At 50.4% G+C, this 17,775-nt stretch overlaps 1 protein-coding gene across 1 annotated transcript in view; it reads right to left on the bottom strand.

Moving 5' to 3' along the window:
• TMEM178B (transmembrane protein 178B) overlaps positions 1–17,775 on the bottom strand; it is a 113,344-nt gene that overhangs the window by 20,281 nt on the left and 75,288 nt on the right. Inside the window, exon 2 of the mRNA XM_040259899.1 lies at positions 15,768–15,905. Coding sequence (XP_040115833.1) covers positions 15,768–15,905 — 138 coding nt within the window. The remainder of the gene's footprint in view (positions 1–15,767; positions 15,906–17,775) is intronic.

The raw sequence follows: 17,775 nt of genomic DNA, 5'->3' as shown, positions 1-17,775 counted from the left end.
AAAAAGCCTCTTGATGAAAGTGAAAGAGGAGAGTGAAAAAGTTGGCTTAAAGCTCAACATTCAGAAAACAAAGATCATGGCATCTGGTCCCATCACTTCATGGGAAATAGATGGGGAAACAGTGGAAACAGTGTCAGACTTTATTTTGGGGGGCTCCAAAATCACTGCAGATGGTGACTGCAGCCATGAAATTAAAAGATGCTTACTCCTTGGAAGGAAAGTTCTGACCAACCAAGATAGCATATTAAAAAGCAGATATATATATTTAAAAAAAAGGCAGAGATATTACTTTGCCAACAAAGGTCCATCTAGTCAAGGCTATGGTTTTTCCTGTGGTCACGTATGGATGTGAGAGTTGGACTGTGAATAAAGCTGAGCACTGAAGAATTGATGCTTTTGAACTGTGGTGCTGGAGAAGACTCTTGAGAGTCCCTTGGACTGCAAGGAGATCCAACCAGTCCATTCTAAAGGAGCCCAGTCCTGGGTGTTCATTGGAAGGACTGATGCTGAGGCTGAAACTCCAATACTTTGGCCACCTCATGTGAAGAGTTGACTCATTGGAAAAGACTCTGATGCTGGGAGGGATTGGGGGTAGGAGGAGAAGGGGACGACAGAGGATGAGATGGCTGGATGGCATCACTGACTCAATGGACATGAGTTTGAGTGAACTCCGGAAATTGGTGATGAATAGGGAGGCTTGGCGTGCTGCAATTCATGGGGTCGCAAAGAGTTGGACGCAACTGAGCAACTGAACTGAACTGACTGAACTGACTAAAACTTGTTTCTTGGATCTCTGGGTCAAGTTCATTATGTACAAAATTGGCGTAATAATGCCGACCTTAAGGACTGCCAGAAAGAAGAAAGGTCAATAACGTTTGGGCAGCATCTGCCATTGACACAGCACTGATGCTCCAACAAGCGAGCTCTTCCCTTTCTCACTGCCTCTCCCACCTGTTCTCTTGGGGGTGTGGTGGGTGGGATGTTGAAGGTCAAATGGGAGCTTCCCCTCCCTTTGGAGCTCTGTGTACTAAAAATTGTCACCTGGCAACGAACTGGTAGCTCAGACAGTAAAGAATCTGCCTGCAAAGCAGGAGACTGTGGTTTGACCCCTGGGTTGGGAAGATCCCCTGGAGGAAGAAATGTCTAACCACTCCAGGATTCTTGCCTGGGGAATCCCACGGACAGAGGAACCTGGCAGGCTACAGTCCATGGGGTTGCAAAGAGTCAGACAGGACTGAGTGACTTTTACTTTCATTTTGGGTGACCAGCACCTTCCTTTCCCAAGAACGGTAGATAGATCAAAGAGGTCCTCATCCTCCTTACTGCTAAAATGACACAGAATTCTCTTGTTTTTAATATTGTGCATTGTAAAGTTGTCAGTCTTGAAAAAGGAAATGGCTCATTTATCAGACTAACTGGTCTAGGTGTCTCACTCTCCTCTAAGATCATAGGCAACTCTCAGGCAGGCAGGAGTTTTATCTTTTATCCTCCAAAGTATCATATGTTTTATCCTTAAGTACTTAGCAGGTACTTAAGGGGTTGTTTATTTAATGAATTATGAACATTGGGCAGATTCCAATGGTTCCCTAAAGTGGGGAATGGGCTCGCCTCTCTCACAACCACATCTTGGACATCCTTGATGCTCTGATGGCTCATATAGATGGGGTGAGGGTATTTTCCAAACTCCAAATCAAGACACATGGTATGAGACATGATCTGATAAGAGCAAAGCATATTTGAAATGAGGAGACTTCCAGAACATCAGGGAGAGAAACGCTCTACAAAGGCACTCATTCTCTAACTATTTTTCTGTTTGTTTGTTTAGTCGCTCAGTTGTGCCTGACTCTTGTGATCCCATGGACTGTGGCCCGCCGGGCTCCTCTGTCCATGGGATTTCCCAAGCAAGGATACTGGAGTGGGTTGCCATATTCTTCTCCAGGGGATCTTCCTGAGCCAGGGACTGAACCCACACCTCCTGTGTCTTGTGTATTGCAGGTGGCTCCTTTACCCCGAGCCACCAAGTATTTTGTACCTGGAGATGAAAAGTGAGTCATTGTCCATCTGTCCCCAAAGCCCTAGTTCTGTTGGATGAAGAAGCAGGTCCAGGAGAGCAGAGTTGACTGATACCTCTGGGTCTGTCTTCACAAACCTTCTCCAGTATCATGCTTTCAGTCTGCCAAGAATCACTCCCCCACCAGCACCTCCTAGACCTTCAAGGCCATCGCCAGCAGACCGTGGGACAATGTAGATAGCAACTGGTTTGGGCTTGCTAACCCCCACAGGGGTCATCATTCACAGTGAGGTGAAGGGCGGTGGAGGGGGTGCAGCCCTGGGCCCAAGGCGTGCCTGACTTTGCACTATGGGGGCTGCCTGGCCCTGCCCCCAGCTCTCTGCCCTGGGCTGCTTCTCCAGATCACCCCTCTGGTCCCCAGAGGGAGCTGGGGTTCTACTGTGCACATACCCCAGCTCACCTGTTGGTGATGTCCTCTCAGCCTACCTCAGGGTGCCCCTGTGTCTGGTCTGGGACATTTTCCCTGTGTCTGGTACCCTGAGCAATCCTGCACATGTGTGCGTACACGCTAATTTGACTCAGTTATGCCCAACTCTTTGTGACCCCATGGACTGTAGCCTGGCAGGCTCCTCTGTCCATGGGATTCTCCAGGCAAAAATACTGGAGTGGGTTGCCATTCCTTTCTACAGGGAATCTTCCTGACCCAGGGATCAAACCCACTCTACTCTCTATCAAAAGTATAGAAAATAAACTTCCTTAAAATAAGACCTATGTTTTTTTTAAAACACTGGGTATGCTCACAGAAATATTTTTTGAACTGAGTTAGAATTTGTTGCAGAAATATGTCAAATATGGCTTAATATGTCTGATTATATTATGATTCTTGGTGTGGTATGCATGCGAGCTCAGTCATGTCCAACTCTTTGGGACACTAGGGACTGTATAACCCACCAGGCTCCTCTGTCCATGGGCTTCTCCAGGCAAGTATATTGGAGTGGGTTGCCATAGCTTCCTCCAGGGCATCTTCCTGACCCAGGAAGATCGAACCCATGTCTCTTATGCCTCCTGCATGGCAGGCAGGTTCTTTATCACTAGCACCCCCTGGGAAGCCCTCCAACCCTGTACACACTGTGCATCATAGACATCCAAGCAGTAGGGGAGACAGGAGCCTCTCGAGGGGGGAATCCCCTCCCCCCCTTCCCTGGGTGTGGCTATTTCTGATACCGCCTTTCTGGGTCCTCATTCTCCTCTCTGCACCCAGGACTGGAGAGAGGCCATTCATTACATCCACCAGGGCCTCCCTCGTCACTGTTTCTGGGGAACAGCTTTCAAGGCTTTCAGGAGGAGTCTGTGCATTTACTCCAGGAATGAGCATTTTTCTTTGATTGATGACTGATTTCAAGAGGCAGGAGCTTGGCAGCCAAGTTCCCTTTCTTTGAAGCTTGCACACCTCTATAAGAACATCCTTGAAGAACCACAGGGAGGGAGGCTTTTGAGGCTGCTTTAGAAATTACCTCAGTTTCCATAGCAATCAAGTTCTGTGGCATTGCCACCACCTTCTGGGTCTTTCTGCTCCCACTGGAAAAGCTATTGGAGAACTCTCTTATTTCTCGACAACGATTCCAGGAGAGAGATGGTTTTCCAGATTACCTGAACCACCCCCGCCCCCACTCTTCTTGGCTGCCCTTCCCAACCCATTCTTGCTGATGGCCCATTGTCTGGAAGCAAGAGACCCCAGTCTGGGGCAGTCCTGTTAGTATTTCTAACCCAGGAAAGACAGGCTGTCGGTCCCAGACTGAGTCTGGACTATATCTGTTCATGTTTGTGTTGGTGGAGGCATGACAGCCAGGTAGGCACCAGAGTTGTAGAGAAATCACTCATCCCGAGTGGGACCCCAAATCATCTACCCAGATTCAGCCTAGATGCTGTACCAAAACCATGCTTTACCATCTGTAGTAACCTAACCTTGCCATTCCGTTCCTTAAACTTTGACACTTCTGGGTCTGTCCTGCCCATGGGTTGGACTGCATTATAGGAACTTTCCAAGAGATCCATCAGTTCTTCCTTGATGGTTCAGCAGGTAAAGAATCTGCCTGTAATGCAGGAGACACTCAAGAGACATGGGTTTGATCCCTGGGTAGGGAGGATCCCCTGGAGGAGGGAGGATCCACTGGAGTGGCAACCCACTCCAGTATTCATGCCTGGAGAACCCCATGGACAGAGGAGCCTAGTGGGCTACAGTATATGGGATTGCAAAGAATCAGACACAACTGAAGGGACTTCGCATGCACACATGGGAGATCCATCAACTCTTTCGTTTAAAGCGTCAACAGACAGCCTGAGGGCTAAGGCTTTTTCAATCCTGCTGTTTCCATTGATTTGGGATGTTATCAATATTCTCACCCAATCTTATTCAAAGACTTGCATAGAAATATAAAGGTCTAACACCAAGGTTCCAAGTCTCAATAAATTCCGACCTTACCTCCCCGGTCTGAGACCCTGTCAGTTTTGGAAGATGCTCCTCTCCCTGTTGGAAGTAGGCAATACACTCCGCCGCGTCTTATTAGCAGCTTGTGTCAGCAATGTTTGGAGAGGGAGCTTTTGATGTGAGGGAAGGGGGGACACTTGTTCTGCATGATTATCCAGTCATCAAAGGGCAAGGGGTGATTTTCAGCCCAGACTTGGCCTCAGGGAGGAGGGCAGCTGCATGCAGAACAGGGAGGAGACCTGAGTTTTCAAGTTCTCTGGGAGCGTCTGTAGCAAAAGGCTGTGGTGTCCTGGGATCAGGGAGTCTGGGTGTGGGGCGATGCTGGAGGTGGAGATGGCTCGGGGGCCTGCGACATGAGCAGCTGTGTGCTGGCTTTAATATTCTGCTGTTGCCATCTTGAAATTCTTAATAATGTTTTAATAAGGGGACCACAAATAAGGCTGAGCACTGAACAATTGATGCTTTTGAACTGTGGTGTTGGAGAAGACTCTTGAGAGTCCCTTGGACTACAAGGAGATCAAACCAGTCCATCCTAAAGGAAATCAGTCCTGAATATTCATTGGAAGGACTGATGCTGAAGCTGAAACTCCAACACTTTGGCCACATGATGTGAAGAACGGACTCACTGGAAAAGACCCTGATGCTGGGAAAGATTGAAGGCAGGAGGAGAAGGGGATGACAGATTATGAGATGGTTGGATGGCATTACCGACTCAATGGACATAGTTTGAGCAAGCTCCGAGAGATGGTGAAGGACAGGGAAGCCTGGTGTGCTGCAGTCCATGGGGTCACAAAGAGTCAGACATGACTGGACGACTGAACAATGAACAACAAAGGGGTCTAAGTTTTCATTTTACCCTGGTCCTCACAAATTATGGAGCTGGTCCCGGTTGGGGGGGAAAGATGTTACCAGGTGTGTGGCAATGCAGCACCTTCAGGGGCTGCATGACAGTCCTCCTACCCTAACCTGGCCACTCCAGGCACAGACATCACGCCCTCACTCACTGGAACTGGGCATGGCCGGCTGAAGAAGCCCCAGCTTCAGGGACCCCCAAAGGAAGCCAGACCACTGATAAATGTCACACAATGTCCAATGATCACCCAGGGAAAAGCCCAGAGCAATCTATGAAATAGACAGAGGGTAAGGCAGAATCAATCAAGCCCAGACCGTGGCCTCCAAGGCCCTACACCATCCACCCAGCTTTGGGTGTATCTCCATCTCACTCTGCTCCTGGCACAATCCTCTCCCCTTGCTCAGCTTTTTCAGACCCAAGCAGCTCATCCCCATCTCAGGATGTCCTCTACACCTGCTGTTTGTTCTTGCAGGGTCTAATCTTTCCTGAGTCTTCCCATGGCTCAGCATTCTCCCTTCACTCACATCTCTGTTCACCATAACCACCCCAAGGGGCCTCCATCCCCACTCAATGGCCCTTCACCTACAATGATGGCCCCCCAGGACTCTCCATCTCCCTCCCAGCTTAATTTTTCTCCATTGTTCTCACCCCCTGATATCAGATCATGTGTTTACATTATGGGACTTGCTTCTTGTCTGTTTCTCTAGCTAGAATGAAAGCTTCATCAAGACTTGATCCCTATTTCCTACCACAGTCCAACAGCTTAATCAGTGTCCGGGACATAGTACAGGCAATCAATATTGAATGAACGCATGAGTAGGGTAGTGATTAGCCAGAGAAATAATATCTGTTCAACAATTTCATCTTCACAACCCTGTGGCGTGTGTGTCTTTGTGTGCTGTTGGTGGTGGTGTTGGTGACATGGGGCTGGTTAAAGCAAAGCGTCCCTGAAGGTAGTTGTTTTTTTTTAAAAAGGAGCATCTCAGTTGTAAAAATAATAAGGTCTAGAAATTTATTGAGAACAATGGCACCTTTTTATACAAGTTAACTCTATAGTATTCACAACTATGCCTCAAATGGGTACTATTATTAACCTTGTGTTACAGGTGAGAAAACTGAAGCAATGCGTCAGTTAGCGTCTGCCCTGGATGATCTGTAGTGGTGTGGCTGTGTTGAGTGCTTGATGGGCAGGTGACAGGCCATTCTGGGAAGGCCTCCACTGACCAGATTAGGGTTTATAGAGCCAGCGCTGCTTACCATTCTCCTCCAAAATGCAAATCTGTAACAGAGGAGGTCCCACTGGGTGGTAAGGGCGCACGTGCTTTGGGGTCTATTTCAACTCTTAAGGCAAAAATGAAGCCCCAGCCACACTGTCCTGGCCACTGGTTCTACATCAGGCAAGCGTGCATGTTATTTCCTAGTCTTCCTGACAAGGTGCCTCCTCGATGCTACAACATATTCAAATATGCACCTTCCAAAGGGCAAGATAAATCCCAGGATATGAAGTAGTCTGTGAATCTCTGCTGAGGACTGTGATAGAAAGGCTGTAAGACAAAAAATCAAGAGAAGAGTTGTGACATTGTAGCGAAATCTCACTTGAAGTTATAGAGGCCGTTCAGCAAGGTAGGTAGATGGGCTTTATGCCCTTATTGGTCATGATGGATTATAGACTCTCTTCTGCCTATTAGAAGGGAATTCACTTGGGGTACATGTGTAATATTCACTTCCACTTTAGTACCATTTACACAGAAGAGCAACAGCTATCATTTGCTGAGGGTTTTTTATAAGCTTGCCTCGTGTTAAGTCATGGGCTTATTGATTGTATCCTCTCTCCCCAGAATAGTATCTAACTTACGTGGTCACGCTTCTCTTAACCACGAGTCATGAATGTTGAGACACAGTTCCTACTGAACTTAGAGAAACTCAGTCCTAGCCACATTTCCGAGCAGTGCTGGCACTTGGGAGGACAGTAGGGAGAGGCTGATGGGGAAGCTTAGATGTTGTCCTACTTCACAGCATCCCTAAAACCACTCCACTTACTGCCTGGAAGACACATTCACCTGGTCAAGACACCCATACCTTGGGCTCTGCATTTTAGGCTTATGTGCGTGCTTAGTCACTCAGTCATGTCTGACTGTTTGTGACCCGCATGGACTGCAGCCCGCCAGGCTCCTCTGTCCATGGAGATTCTCCAGGCCAAGAATACTGGAGTGGGTTGCCATGCCCTCCTCCAGGGGATCTTCCCAACCCAGGGATTGAACCTGGGTCTCCCACATTGCAGGTAGATTCTTTACCATCTGAGTCACCAGGTGAGCCCAAGAATGCTGGAATGCCTATTCCTTCTCCAGGGGATCTTCCCAACCCAGGAATTGAATTGGGGTCTCCTGCATTGCAGGCATATTCTTTACGAGCTGAGCTACCAGGGAAGTTTTCAGAATTGCTGGACCTTTATCAAGGTCTTTTTCTATCAGAAGAGGGGTATCTGGGGGTTTACCGTACAACTGCTCTCTGGTGGGCTTGGTGGAGGGCTGTCATTGAGCATCACTGGCTTGCAGATGACTGCAGTCACTCAAAGTGGATAGCTGGAGCTTCTCTGGGAGCATCCTCTTTGCTCTCCTGACTGACTGGGGAGTTAGACAACGTTATACTGATCACAGGTGGGAGGAAAAGGAGCTTTAAAGACTTCCTCTTCCCATGAGAACTTGTGCCCTCAATTCTGGCCACCGTCTCCTCCACCCGCCCCTTTGTGCTTTGAGAAGGGAGGAATAGAAAGGGAATGGAGCCAGATTCTGAGAGTTACATCTGCTTAGAAGTACACACGGAGAAGGCAATGGCACCCTACTCCAGTACTCTTGCCTGGAAAATCCCATGGATGGAGGAGCCTGGTGGGCTGCAGTCCATGGGGTCGCTAAGAGTTGGATACGACTGAGCGACTTCACTTTCACTTTTCACTTTCATGCATTGGAGAAGGAAATGGCAACCCACTCCAGTATTCTTGCCTGGAGAATCCCAGGGGCGGGGGAGCCTGGCAGGCTGCCGTCTATGGGGTTGCACAGAGTCGGACACGACTGAAGTGACTTAGCAGCAGTAGCAGCAGAAGTACAGAATCGGAGCGATGCCGCTGTGGGCAGACATGTATGGCACAGGGGGTCATGGGGATCTCCCACACGGGAAGCTGGAAGCAGAGAGAGCAGGATGGGCTGCAAGAAGCCAGGCTGGCGTCCCCGACTGGGCCCTGGTTCCATTTCTGCCACCAGACACCCATGCCTCAGCCTTTTCGTTCTAGGCTTGTAAGTTTTCAGAACTGCTGGACCTTTATCAAGGTCCTTGTGACCTAGGACAGCCGACATAACTCCTCTTATCTTGAAATACAAGAAGGTCGAACTGGATGGTCTCTAAGGGCCCCTTCCATTTCTAACTTTCTAGGAGTCCAAATTAAAGACAGAAAGTTCTTTCTGAAGTCATGTATAATTCATACCCTCCATCCAAAAGGAATTTGAGACAGACTCCAGGACTGTTCAAATAAAGATAAAAGGAGAATAAGAAACCCCATGGAAGAGGAGAAGGTCAGACCAGGAACAGAAGATAAGACAGGCTAATTTCTTGAAGGACTTCTGGCTCTAATCAAGAAAAAACAAAACACTTTCTCTGTTGTACATAATTCCCTCCTTTGACACATGCATTCAACAGATATTGGAGGCTGCAGACACTTCTTAGACCCAGGGGGTACCTTGGAGAACAAGGCAGATAAGCTTTTGGGGCTCATGGAGCTGATGTCTATGTTGGTGGTGGTTGTGGGGAGTTGGGGAATGTTAAATGCTGCAGACATCCAATATCCAGGTTTTGATTTACCGTTCTCCAACAGAAGGAACCAGGCTCCTTGGAGAAACGGCCAGTTCTAAGACGAGGGCAGGGAATAACACTAGATGAGTCTGGAGCACCTTGAAGTGCCCAAAACTAATGAAGTGCTCACAAAAAGCAAAATCAAAAGGCTACATTGACGAGTATACCAAAGGGCACAGGGGCCAACTGAAAGAGCTCCCAGTGGCCAAAACTGGGACAGCTGGACAACAAAGTAAACAGTACTGAATTATGATTCAAACTATAAAATCAACATTCATGAGTCCACATTGAAATGAATAAATAATTTAAAGAATCTGCCTGCAAAGGAGACCCAGGTTCAATCCCTGGGTCATGAAGATCCCCTGGAGAAGGGAATGGCAACCCACTCCAGTATTCTTGCCTGGAGAATCCCATGGACAGAGGAGCCTGGCAGGCTGCAGTCCATAGGGTGGCAAAGAGCCAGACACGACTGAGTGACTAACGCTTTTACTTTCAATAAACAGGGAAGAAGAGATGCATCTCCCATGCAGAAGAATTCCAAATCGTTTATGTAGCTATTCCACCTAAAGACGGAGAAACAGCCCCCAACTCCTGAGGTGTGGACTGTGCCTACTGACTTCCTTCCAAAGATGGCAGCATGGAAACAGAGGAAGCAGAAGAGTAACTTTACAGTGGAGAAGCCTGACACATACTCCTTACTCCAGGGGAGGAAGGGCAATCTCAACCATCATAGGTCATGGGGATAGCACGTACCCTTGAAATGATGTGATGAAAATGGCATCTTACCTGTGTGATCTTCTTCTCCAAACCCATAACCCAGTCTAATCACTAGAAGAAAACCATCTAAGGTCCAACAGAGGAGCATCCCACACTATGCATGACCAGTATTCCTCAAGTACTCAACTGGCAAGGTCATTAAAAACCAAGGAAGTCTGAGAAACGGTCATAGTCAAGAGGAGCCCAATGAGACATGACAAAATAATGGGAATTTCTGGAAGGGACTCAGAAACAGAAAAAGGGCATCAGGTAACAACAGAAAAAGGAATAAAAACAACTAACTACGGATATTAATGAATAACAACGTACCGACATTTGTTAACTGTAATAAATGTATTGTACTAAAATGTTAATAACAGGGAAAACTGTGTTCAAGGGCAAAGGGGAATATGTAAGTTCTCTGTACTATTTCCTCAATTTTTCTGTAAACCTAAACTGTTCTAAAAAAGAAAGTCTCTTTAAAAAAAAGAATCTGAAGGTCAGAGATGGAAGGAGTCACAGACTCCCTGCTCCTGGCTTTGAGGAGATAGCCTCGGAAGAAGGGTAAGGAATTTGGATTTTAAGTTCAAGAGTAAGGTTTTGGCACATTGGAAGCAGATGAGTGAACATCTGATTTATAGTTTCAAAAATATGATGCCAACTGCTCTGTGAAGTACTGATTGCCGGGTACCAGTCTATACAGGAGGTTCCAGCGTCAGCCTTGATGAAAGCTCATGGCAAAGGACGGATGTCTTCCAGGAGTGTGGGAGGAGTGGGAGAGGAATGCTGAGAGGGTGGGGCACAGGCTTTGGACGTTCCCACCCGTTTGTAGACCTGTGCCCATGGGGCGGCTCTAGATGCGCCTGGTGAGTCAGGTATGAGTGCTCCTCGTAGCCATCTGCCCCTCGCCACGCTGTCCTTCTCCCATGCCATCCTGTCCCTGTACATCTGAATCCCACTGGTGATTCAACCAGACACTCGTTTCTGGCAGTCGCACCAAACGCTGCTGTGCCAGTCTGAGCTAGATTCTCCCCAGAAGCCTTGCCAAAGGGGAAACTGGATCCCACCCACCACCCCCGGCCTCCTGGCCCGACAGAGCTGCCGTACTTAACTAATTGCCTCCTCCGGGTTGAGCGTTAATGAAACAATTTGTTGCTAGTCATCTCCTGAGGTGCGGGGCGCCCTCTCTTTAAGCCTGGAAATAGTTAAATCCTGGAAAAGAGAAGCACCCAGTGTGGGCCACACCTATTCATTTGGGAACAGATAAGAGACTGTGGATAGAACCTCTTATTTTGGCCCCAGCTGGGTCATCTGAAGTCAACTGCAATTCCATCTTTGGACCCTTCACTTTCAATTTACCTTTTTTGCTCTTATTGACCCTTTCTTTCCACCTGCTCACCACACCACCCCCACACCTGGCCAGCTTGGGAGAACTTTGGTGGTCGGACGGGTCCCCAATAGCTGTTCTCACTGGCCGTCCAATCCCCCTGGGCACTAGTCTGTGCTCAGCTAGAGACTAAGCCAGTCTGGGTGGTCTGTCTAGTCAAGGCTATGGTTTTTCCAGTAGTGATGTGTGGATGTGAGAGCTGGACTGTGAAGAAAGCTGAGCGCCAAAGAACTGATGCTTTTGAACTGTGGTGTTGGAGAAGACTCTTGAGAGTCCCTTGGACTGCAAGGAGATCCAACCAGTCCATCCTAAAGGAAATCAGTCCTGAGTGTTCATTGGAAGGACTGATGTTGAAGCTGAAATTCCAATACCTTGGCCACCTGATGCTAAGAGCTGACTCATTTGAAAAGACCCTGATGCTGAGAGAGATTGAAAGCAGGAGGAGAAGGGGCTGACAGAGGATGAGATGGTTGGATGGCATCACTGACTCAACAGACATGAGTTTGAGTAAACTCCGGGAGTTGGTGATGGGCAGGGAGGCCTGGCGTGCTGTGGTCCATGGGGTTGCAGAGTTGGACACGACTGAGCAACAGAACTGAACTGAATCTGGGTGAGAGCTAAAGCCATGGGACATTTTGGTCACAAATATCTACAGTCTGAGGGACAGCTTTGCCACGTTCGTAAGGTGGCTGTCAGAGGGAGCTGACTCTCCAAGCCTTTCCATGGGTCACCTGTAGAAGAGGAACTCCTGGAGGATAGGCACCAGTCCAGTTCTGGTTCCGGGAGTAGTTGGTGCTGAGATGTCTTTTCATGACACACAGGGTCTTCACGACAAGGCTTTGTCTCTGGGCAGACACTTCACCTCTCAGCAACTCTGTGCTGAGCAGGGACAGGGAAGCACAGCTTCTGCTCTGAGTCTGCTTCCTGCCAGGCTCTGAACTAAACCAGACTCCTGGGGTCAGCAGGCAGCAGCTCCTCTGGGCATCAGGACCACCACCCTCCTCCCACTCCGCTCACAATGACTGTGTCTGGCTTCCTCGGCATGCACGCCTACTAAGTCTCTCAGTCGTGTCCGACTCTTTTCGATCCTATGGACTGTAGCCTGCCAGACTCCTCTGTCCAAGGGGATTCTCCAGACAAGAATACTGGAGGGGGTTGCCATGCCCTCCTCCAGGGGATCATTCCAACCCAGGGATCTAACACATGTCCCTTACGTCTCCTGCGTTGGCAGGTGGGTTCTTTACCACCGGTGCCACCTGGGAAGGCCTCCTTGGACACGGCACTCATTTGGAAAGGGAGAGGGTACCCTCCCCCACCTAGAGCTTCAATTTCCCCCAAAGACCAGGGATCAAGGGATCAGCTCTTAGTGGCTCTGTCCTTTCTCACCTCTTGGGGCCATTCTGCAGGTCACCATGAGATGTGTGGACACTCCTCCCCTCCCCAGCATCTTGTTACCTGCGGACACAGGTAACAAAGCTCCAGGGTGGACGAGACGGCTCTGCTCCTATTATAGGACAATGCTCCCGTCAGCACTAAGCAGCTTTCGGGACAGCAGCTTCTGGATGTTGCCATTTTATCATGAACTGTGGTTTTTCCATTGAAAAGGCCAGCAGGCAGTCCATGTGTGGGGAAAGCCGGTTTAGCTGGAACCCTTGGTGATGAGGGCTCGGATGGGCCTCCAGGATAATAACCCATGCCTTGTGACAGCACCACCTGTCTGATGCGGCCTAAGAGCTGGAGAGGCAGTCATAAATAAGGGCGGGGGAACTGGGAAGGAAGAGAAGTTCTGAGAGGCCTCCCTGACTGGTTCGTCCCCAGGACCGTGAGAATTCAGAGCTGGAGGACTCTTAAAGTCACCGGTTCCCCCAGCTCTCCCCCCACCCTCCCAGTTACCGCACATTAGGGTCACCTCAAGCGTTTGGCTTGGATGAGTCTGGGTGAGGCCGCAGCATCAGTACTTTAAAAAGCCCTGCAGGTGATTTGACTGTGCAGTGATTACAAACCACTAACCTGGGCTTCCCTGGTGGCAGGGTGGTAAAGAATCTGCCTGCCAGTGCAGGGGACACAGGTTGGATCCCTGATCTGGGAACATGCCACACGTCTCGGAGCAACTGAGCCCCTGCACAACAACTACTGTGCCCGGGAGCTACAGCTACTGAGCCCGAGGGCCCTAGAGCCCAAGCTCCACCACAGGAGAAGCCAGCACAGTGAGAAGCCTGAGCACGGCAACTAGAGTAGCCCCTGCTCTCTGCAACTAGAGAAGAGCCCAAGCAGCGATGAAGACCCAGCACAGCTGAAAGTAAATTAAAAAAAAAAAAAAAATAGAACCACTAACCAGGAAGAAGGGGATCATCCCCACAGGGGGAGGGGTCTCGGGTCCCCAGTCCAGCCTGAGGGCTTTCACCCGGCATCCCAGAGCCCTAGGCTTCTGGTGGTGCCCCAGCAAATGGGGGGTGGGAGGGGCAGGGCTCCAGGCACCATCCTGTCCCCCACCCTCTTCTGGGAGAGAGTTGCCACCCAGGTCTCAGGTGAGTGGGGGGTGTCCTGGGGTGTGGTGCGTGGCCGACCTGCAAAGATCAGCGGAGCCCCGCACTATCTCTGTTTGGAAACTGTCAGAGCTGGCAACCCACAGCACCTGGTGGGATGCGAGGAGGGCTGGCCTGGAGGGATGGGGGAGGGAGCAGCGTGCGGGAGGTGGGAGCACCTGGAAGAGCTGAGATGAAAGAGCATCAGCTCCCTGGCTCCCGGACTCCTGCTCTGCCTGAGGCCTGTTTGCTCAGCTTTTCTTGGATTCCTGGGAGGCCTCTCTAGAGCCTTCGAAAAGCCCCGTTTTACTGGAGTCCGTCTTTGTACAGCCACAAGAGCCTTAGAGAACACGCGCTGCAAACAGAGGCACTCCGCTTTGATCTTTTCACATTTCGGGGTCCACAGAAGATTTCTGACTGGAAGGTGAAAACGAAAAAGATTCTGCGCTGCTAAAACCAAGCACAGACATCCCAGGCTGAATGTGACCCTTGCTTCAGTGAGGAGGACTCCGGGGCGCAGGAAAGATGGTGGGGCTGGTTTGGCAGTGGGGGGGGCGGTCCTGTCTCAGCGGGGGATGGACGGAAGGATGAGGGAGCCGCCCATGCCTCTCCCTCCCCTGGCCTCTGCCTCAGTCCGGTTGGGACCCACAGGGGAGGTGGTGCTGGGTGGGGATGGCTGACTCTTGGTGACAGAGAATTAGATTTGGGATGTCTGTTCTTCAGGGGGATAAGGATAAACAGTCCAGCGCCAAGTTGAACCCAACAATTCTCCTCCTTCTCTCCCAACCCACAGCTCACTAGCCCCCAGATCTCTCTGCCCACCCAGGACAGCCGCCTCCAATCTCCAGAAGGACACCCCACCTTCCCCACCTCCTGGGGCTGATCAGGGATCCCAAGTCAGGCAGTTCACGTGGTGTCTGCCATCTAACTCTGGCTTCAGTGCATGGGACTCATCATTGCTGTTGTTCAGTTGCTCTGTCGTGTCCGACTCTCTGACACCCCGTGGACTGCAGCACGCCAGGTTTCCCTGTCCTTCGCCATCTCCTGGAGCTTGCTCAGACTCACGTCCATTAAGTTGACAATGCCATCCAATCATCTCATCCTCTGTTGTCCCCTTCTCCTCCTGCCCTTACACATTTCCCTGTATACATTTTCAATTCCTTCTGCACAAAACCAATTCCCCTTCTTCCTAACTCCATGCAATTTCTCCATCCACCTCTCTCCAAGGAATGCCCTGTGAAGGGCACACTCACGGTTAGCTTTCGCTTTGGATTGAGGCTCAAATCAGGAGACCAAAAAGCCCACTTGAACTCTTCAGGGAGAAAAGAGGCCACATAGACTGTGAATGAGCTTTTACTTCCCACGGATAAGAACCTGTTCCCTCACAGCTACCCAGCTCTGCTTATGGACCACCCATCAAATGGCTGGACTGGCCCTATGGCCACGCCAGTGACAGAGGGTGAAAGAGACATGTGACAGACATCCCACCAGCTTTAGAGCCTCATTGGAAATGGGAGCGGCAGCCGCAGGACCCAGGAATCAAGGGTGGAGGTAGGCTTTTGAAGAAACTGTCCAGACAGCAGTTGCCTCCCGCCCCACAGTATATACCACGCACACACTACGTGCTCAAAACACCTAAGTACCTCCTGGGTTCACACTCGCTCCATATCCGACACCTGTTTGAATGCCATCACCACCGTCTCTCACACACCAGGTGGGAGACCCCAGAGGGCAAGGACCAGCAGTGGTGAGCGGCTGAGAGGAACTCAAAACACGCTGCTGGAATGAGTGAAGGAAAGGGGAGTCTTCCCAATGGAGTCTGGGTCTCCATCCGCATGTCCACCAGCTGTTCTCGCAGAATGCCAGTAACTAGGACCTCCCAGCCCACCACCCCGGAGCCTTACCTCCCATGAGGAAGAGCAGCCCGGCCACATACTGCATAAGGCCTCGGTCCCAGCAGCAGCCCAGCACGCCGATGATCCAGCCGAAGAGGATGATGGCCACTGCCATGCCCATGAAGCCGGCCGTCATCCTGCGCAGGTCTGTGGGGAAACAGGTGGGTACCAGTTAGCATCGGAGCCTGGAACTCAGGGTCTGGTGCACCCCAACCCTGGGCCAGGGGGGAGCGGGTAGGGCACCACAGGGGCCCTTTGTAGACAGGTTGGCACAACCGAGCTTCCTTTGCAGAGGACAGAGCCCCTGACGGCAACTGCGTTTGTTGTTTGGTTGCCCAGTCATGTCTGACTCTGTGTGACCCCATGGACTGTACAGCCCTCCAGGCTCCTCTGTTCAGGGATTCTCCAGGCAAGAATACTGGAGTAGGTAGCTCCCTTCTCCAGGGGATCTTCTGGACCCAGGGCTTGAACCTGAGTCTCCTGCATTGCAGGCAGATTCTTTACCCCTGAGCCAGCTGGGAAACCCCAGGAACCATACCCTGGAGTGCAGACACAGCGAGGACAGCCAGTCCATATGTGGAAGGAGAGATCACCACCATAATAGCTGCCACTTTCTCTGCATTCCCTCCTTTGTGCTGGGTGCAGCACTCTTCTTCCCAAGCATCTCTCCCAACCTTCTAAGACAGCTATTGTCTTTATCCCTATCTGGAAAATGGAGCAACCCACGGAAAGCCTACAGAGAGTGGAGGATACAGCATCAAATCCAGATCTGTGCAGCTCCCAGGTCCTAACCCAGCATTACTCATCCTTCAGGGAAGTGAGAACCAGACAAACGGGCCCTTAGAGCTGGGCTGGGTCTGGGCCTTGCCAAGGACTCTATCCCTCCCATGCAGGATTTGCTGGTCTCTCAGGAGGTCAGGGGTGAAGAGGAAGCTGTATGACTTCCTCATCCTCCAGCCTGACTCCAGGGGGCTCAGCTTCCCCCGCCCCACCCCATGGTTGCAGGGTGGGAACCATGCTTCCTGCTCTCAAGTTGAACCCTGAGGAGGCCCCCTCAGCTTTCCTGATCAGGCCCTTCTCTCTCCATGCTCTGCCACCTACCAGACAAAGCCTGGCATGTAGGGGGAGGAGGGCTGTCTGGAAAGGTGATTTTTTAAAATTAGTTTTTATTGGGGGTATTGCTGCTTTACAGGACTTCCCTGATGGCTCAGTGGTAAAGAACCCATCTGCCAAGGTAGGAGACATGAGCTGTGGGTTTGATCCCTGGCTTGGGAAGATCCCCTGGAGGAGGGCATGGAAACCCACTCCAATATTTTTGCCTGGAGAATCCTATGGACAGAGGAGCCTGGCAGGCTATAGTCCACAGGGTCGAAAAGAGTTTGACCTGAGTGAAGTGACTTCCACTCCAATATTTTTGCCTGGAGAATCCTATGGACAGAGGAGCCTGGCAGGCTATAGTCCACAGGGTCGAAAAGAGTTTGACCTGAGTGAAGTGACTTAGCACGTGAATGCTGCCTTAGTTTCTGCTGTAGGCAAAGTGAATCAACTATACGTTTATATGTATCCACTCTTTTTTTTTTTTTTTTTTTTTGTATTTCCTTCTATTTAGGTCTGGGAAGGTGGAATTTTTAGCAGAAGGGAGACAGCAGAGCTGCTGATAAGTCTCTGTCAGTCTCACTCAGCATCTTGCTAAGCTTCCTCCCAGCTCCAGCCCGACCCTCTGGTGTATCCGCCCCCACCCCGCCCCGCCCCCCTACCCGCTGCATACTCCTTCCCTGGAATCATCTGGCTTTCTTCCTTCTGAGTAACACCCCTAATCAGGCTCCATACAGGAGCTATTTATCTGGCCTCTACCCTGGGGGATGGGGACTGCAGAGTAGTCTGGAGACCCCATGGGCATTCCCTTCTCTTGAAGGAAGGGAAGAAGGATGAGGAGGTGGGGAGGAGGGCACCGGACAGCAAACCACATGAGCCCCCCCATCCAAGCAAGCACGGATGGTCTCCTCATCTCCGGGGA

The sequence above is a fragment of the Oryx dammah genome, unplaced genomic scaffold (genome assembly GCF_014754425.2).
Source record: "Oryx dammah isolate SB20612 unplaced genomic scaffold, SCBI_Odam_1.1 HiC_scaffold_18, whole genome shotgun sequence".
NCBI classification, from domain to species: Eukaryota; Metazoa; Chordata; class Mammalia; order Artiodactyla; family Bovidae; genus Oryx; species Oryx dammah.
Note: the sequence above shows the minus strand (reverse complement) of the source record. Positions and strands in the feature narration are given on the sequence as shown.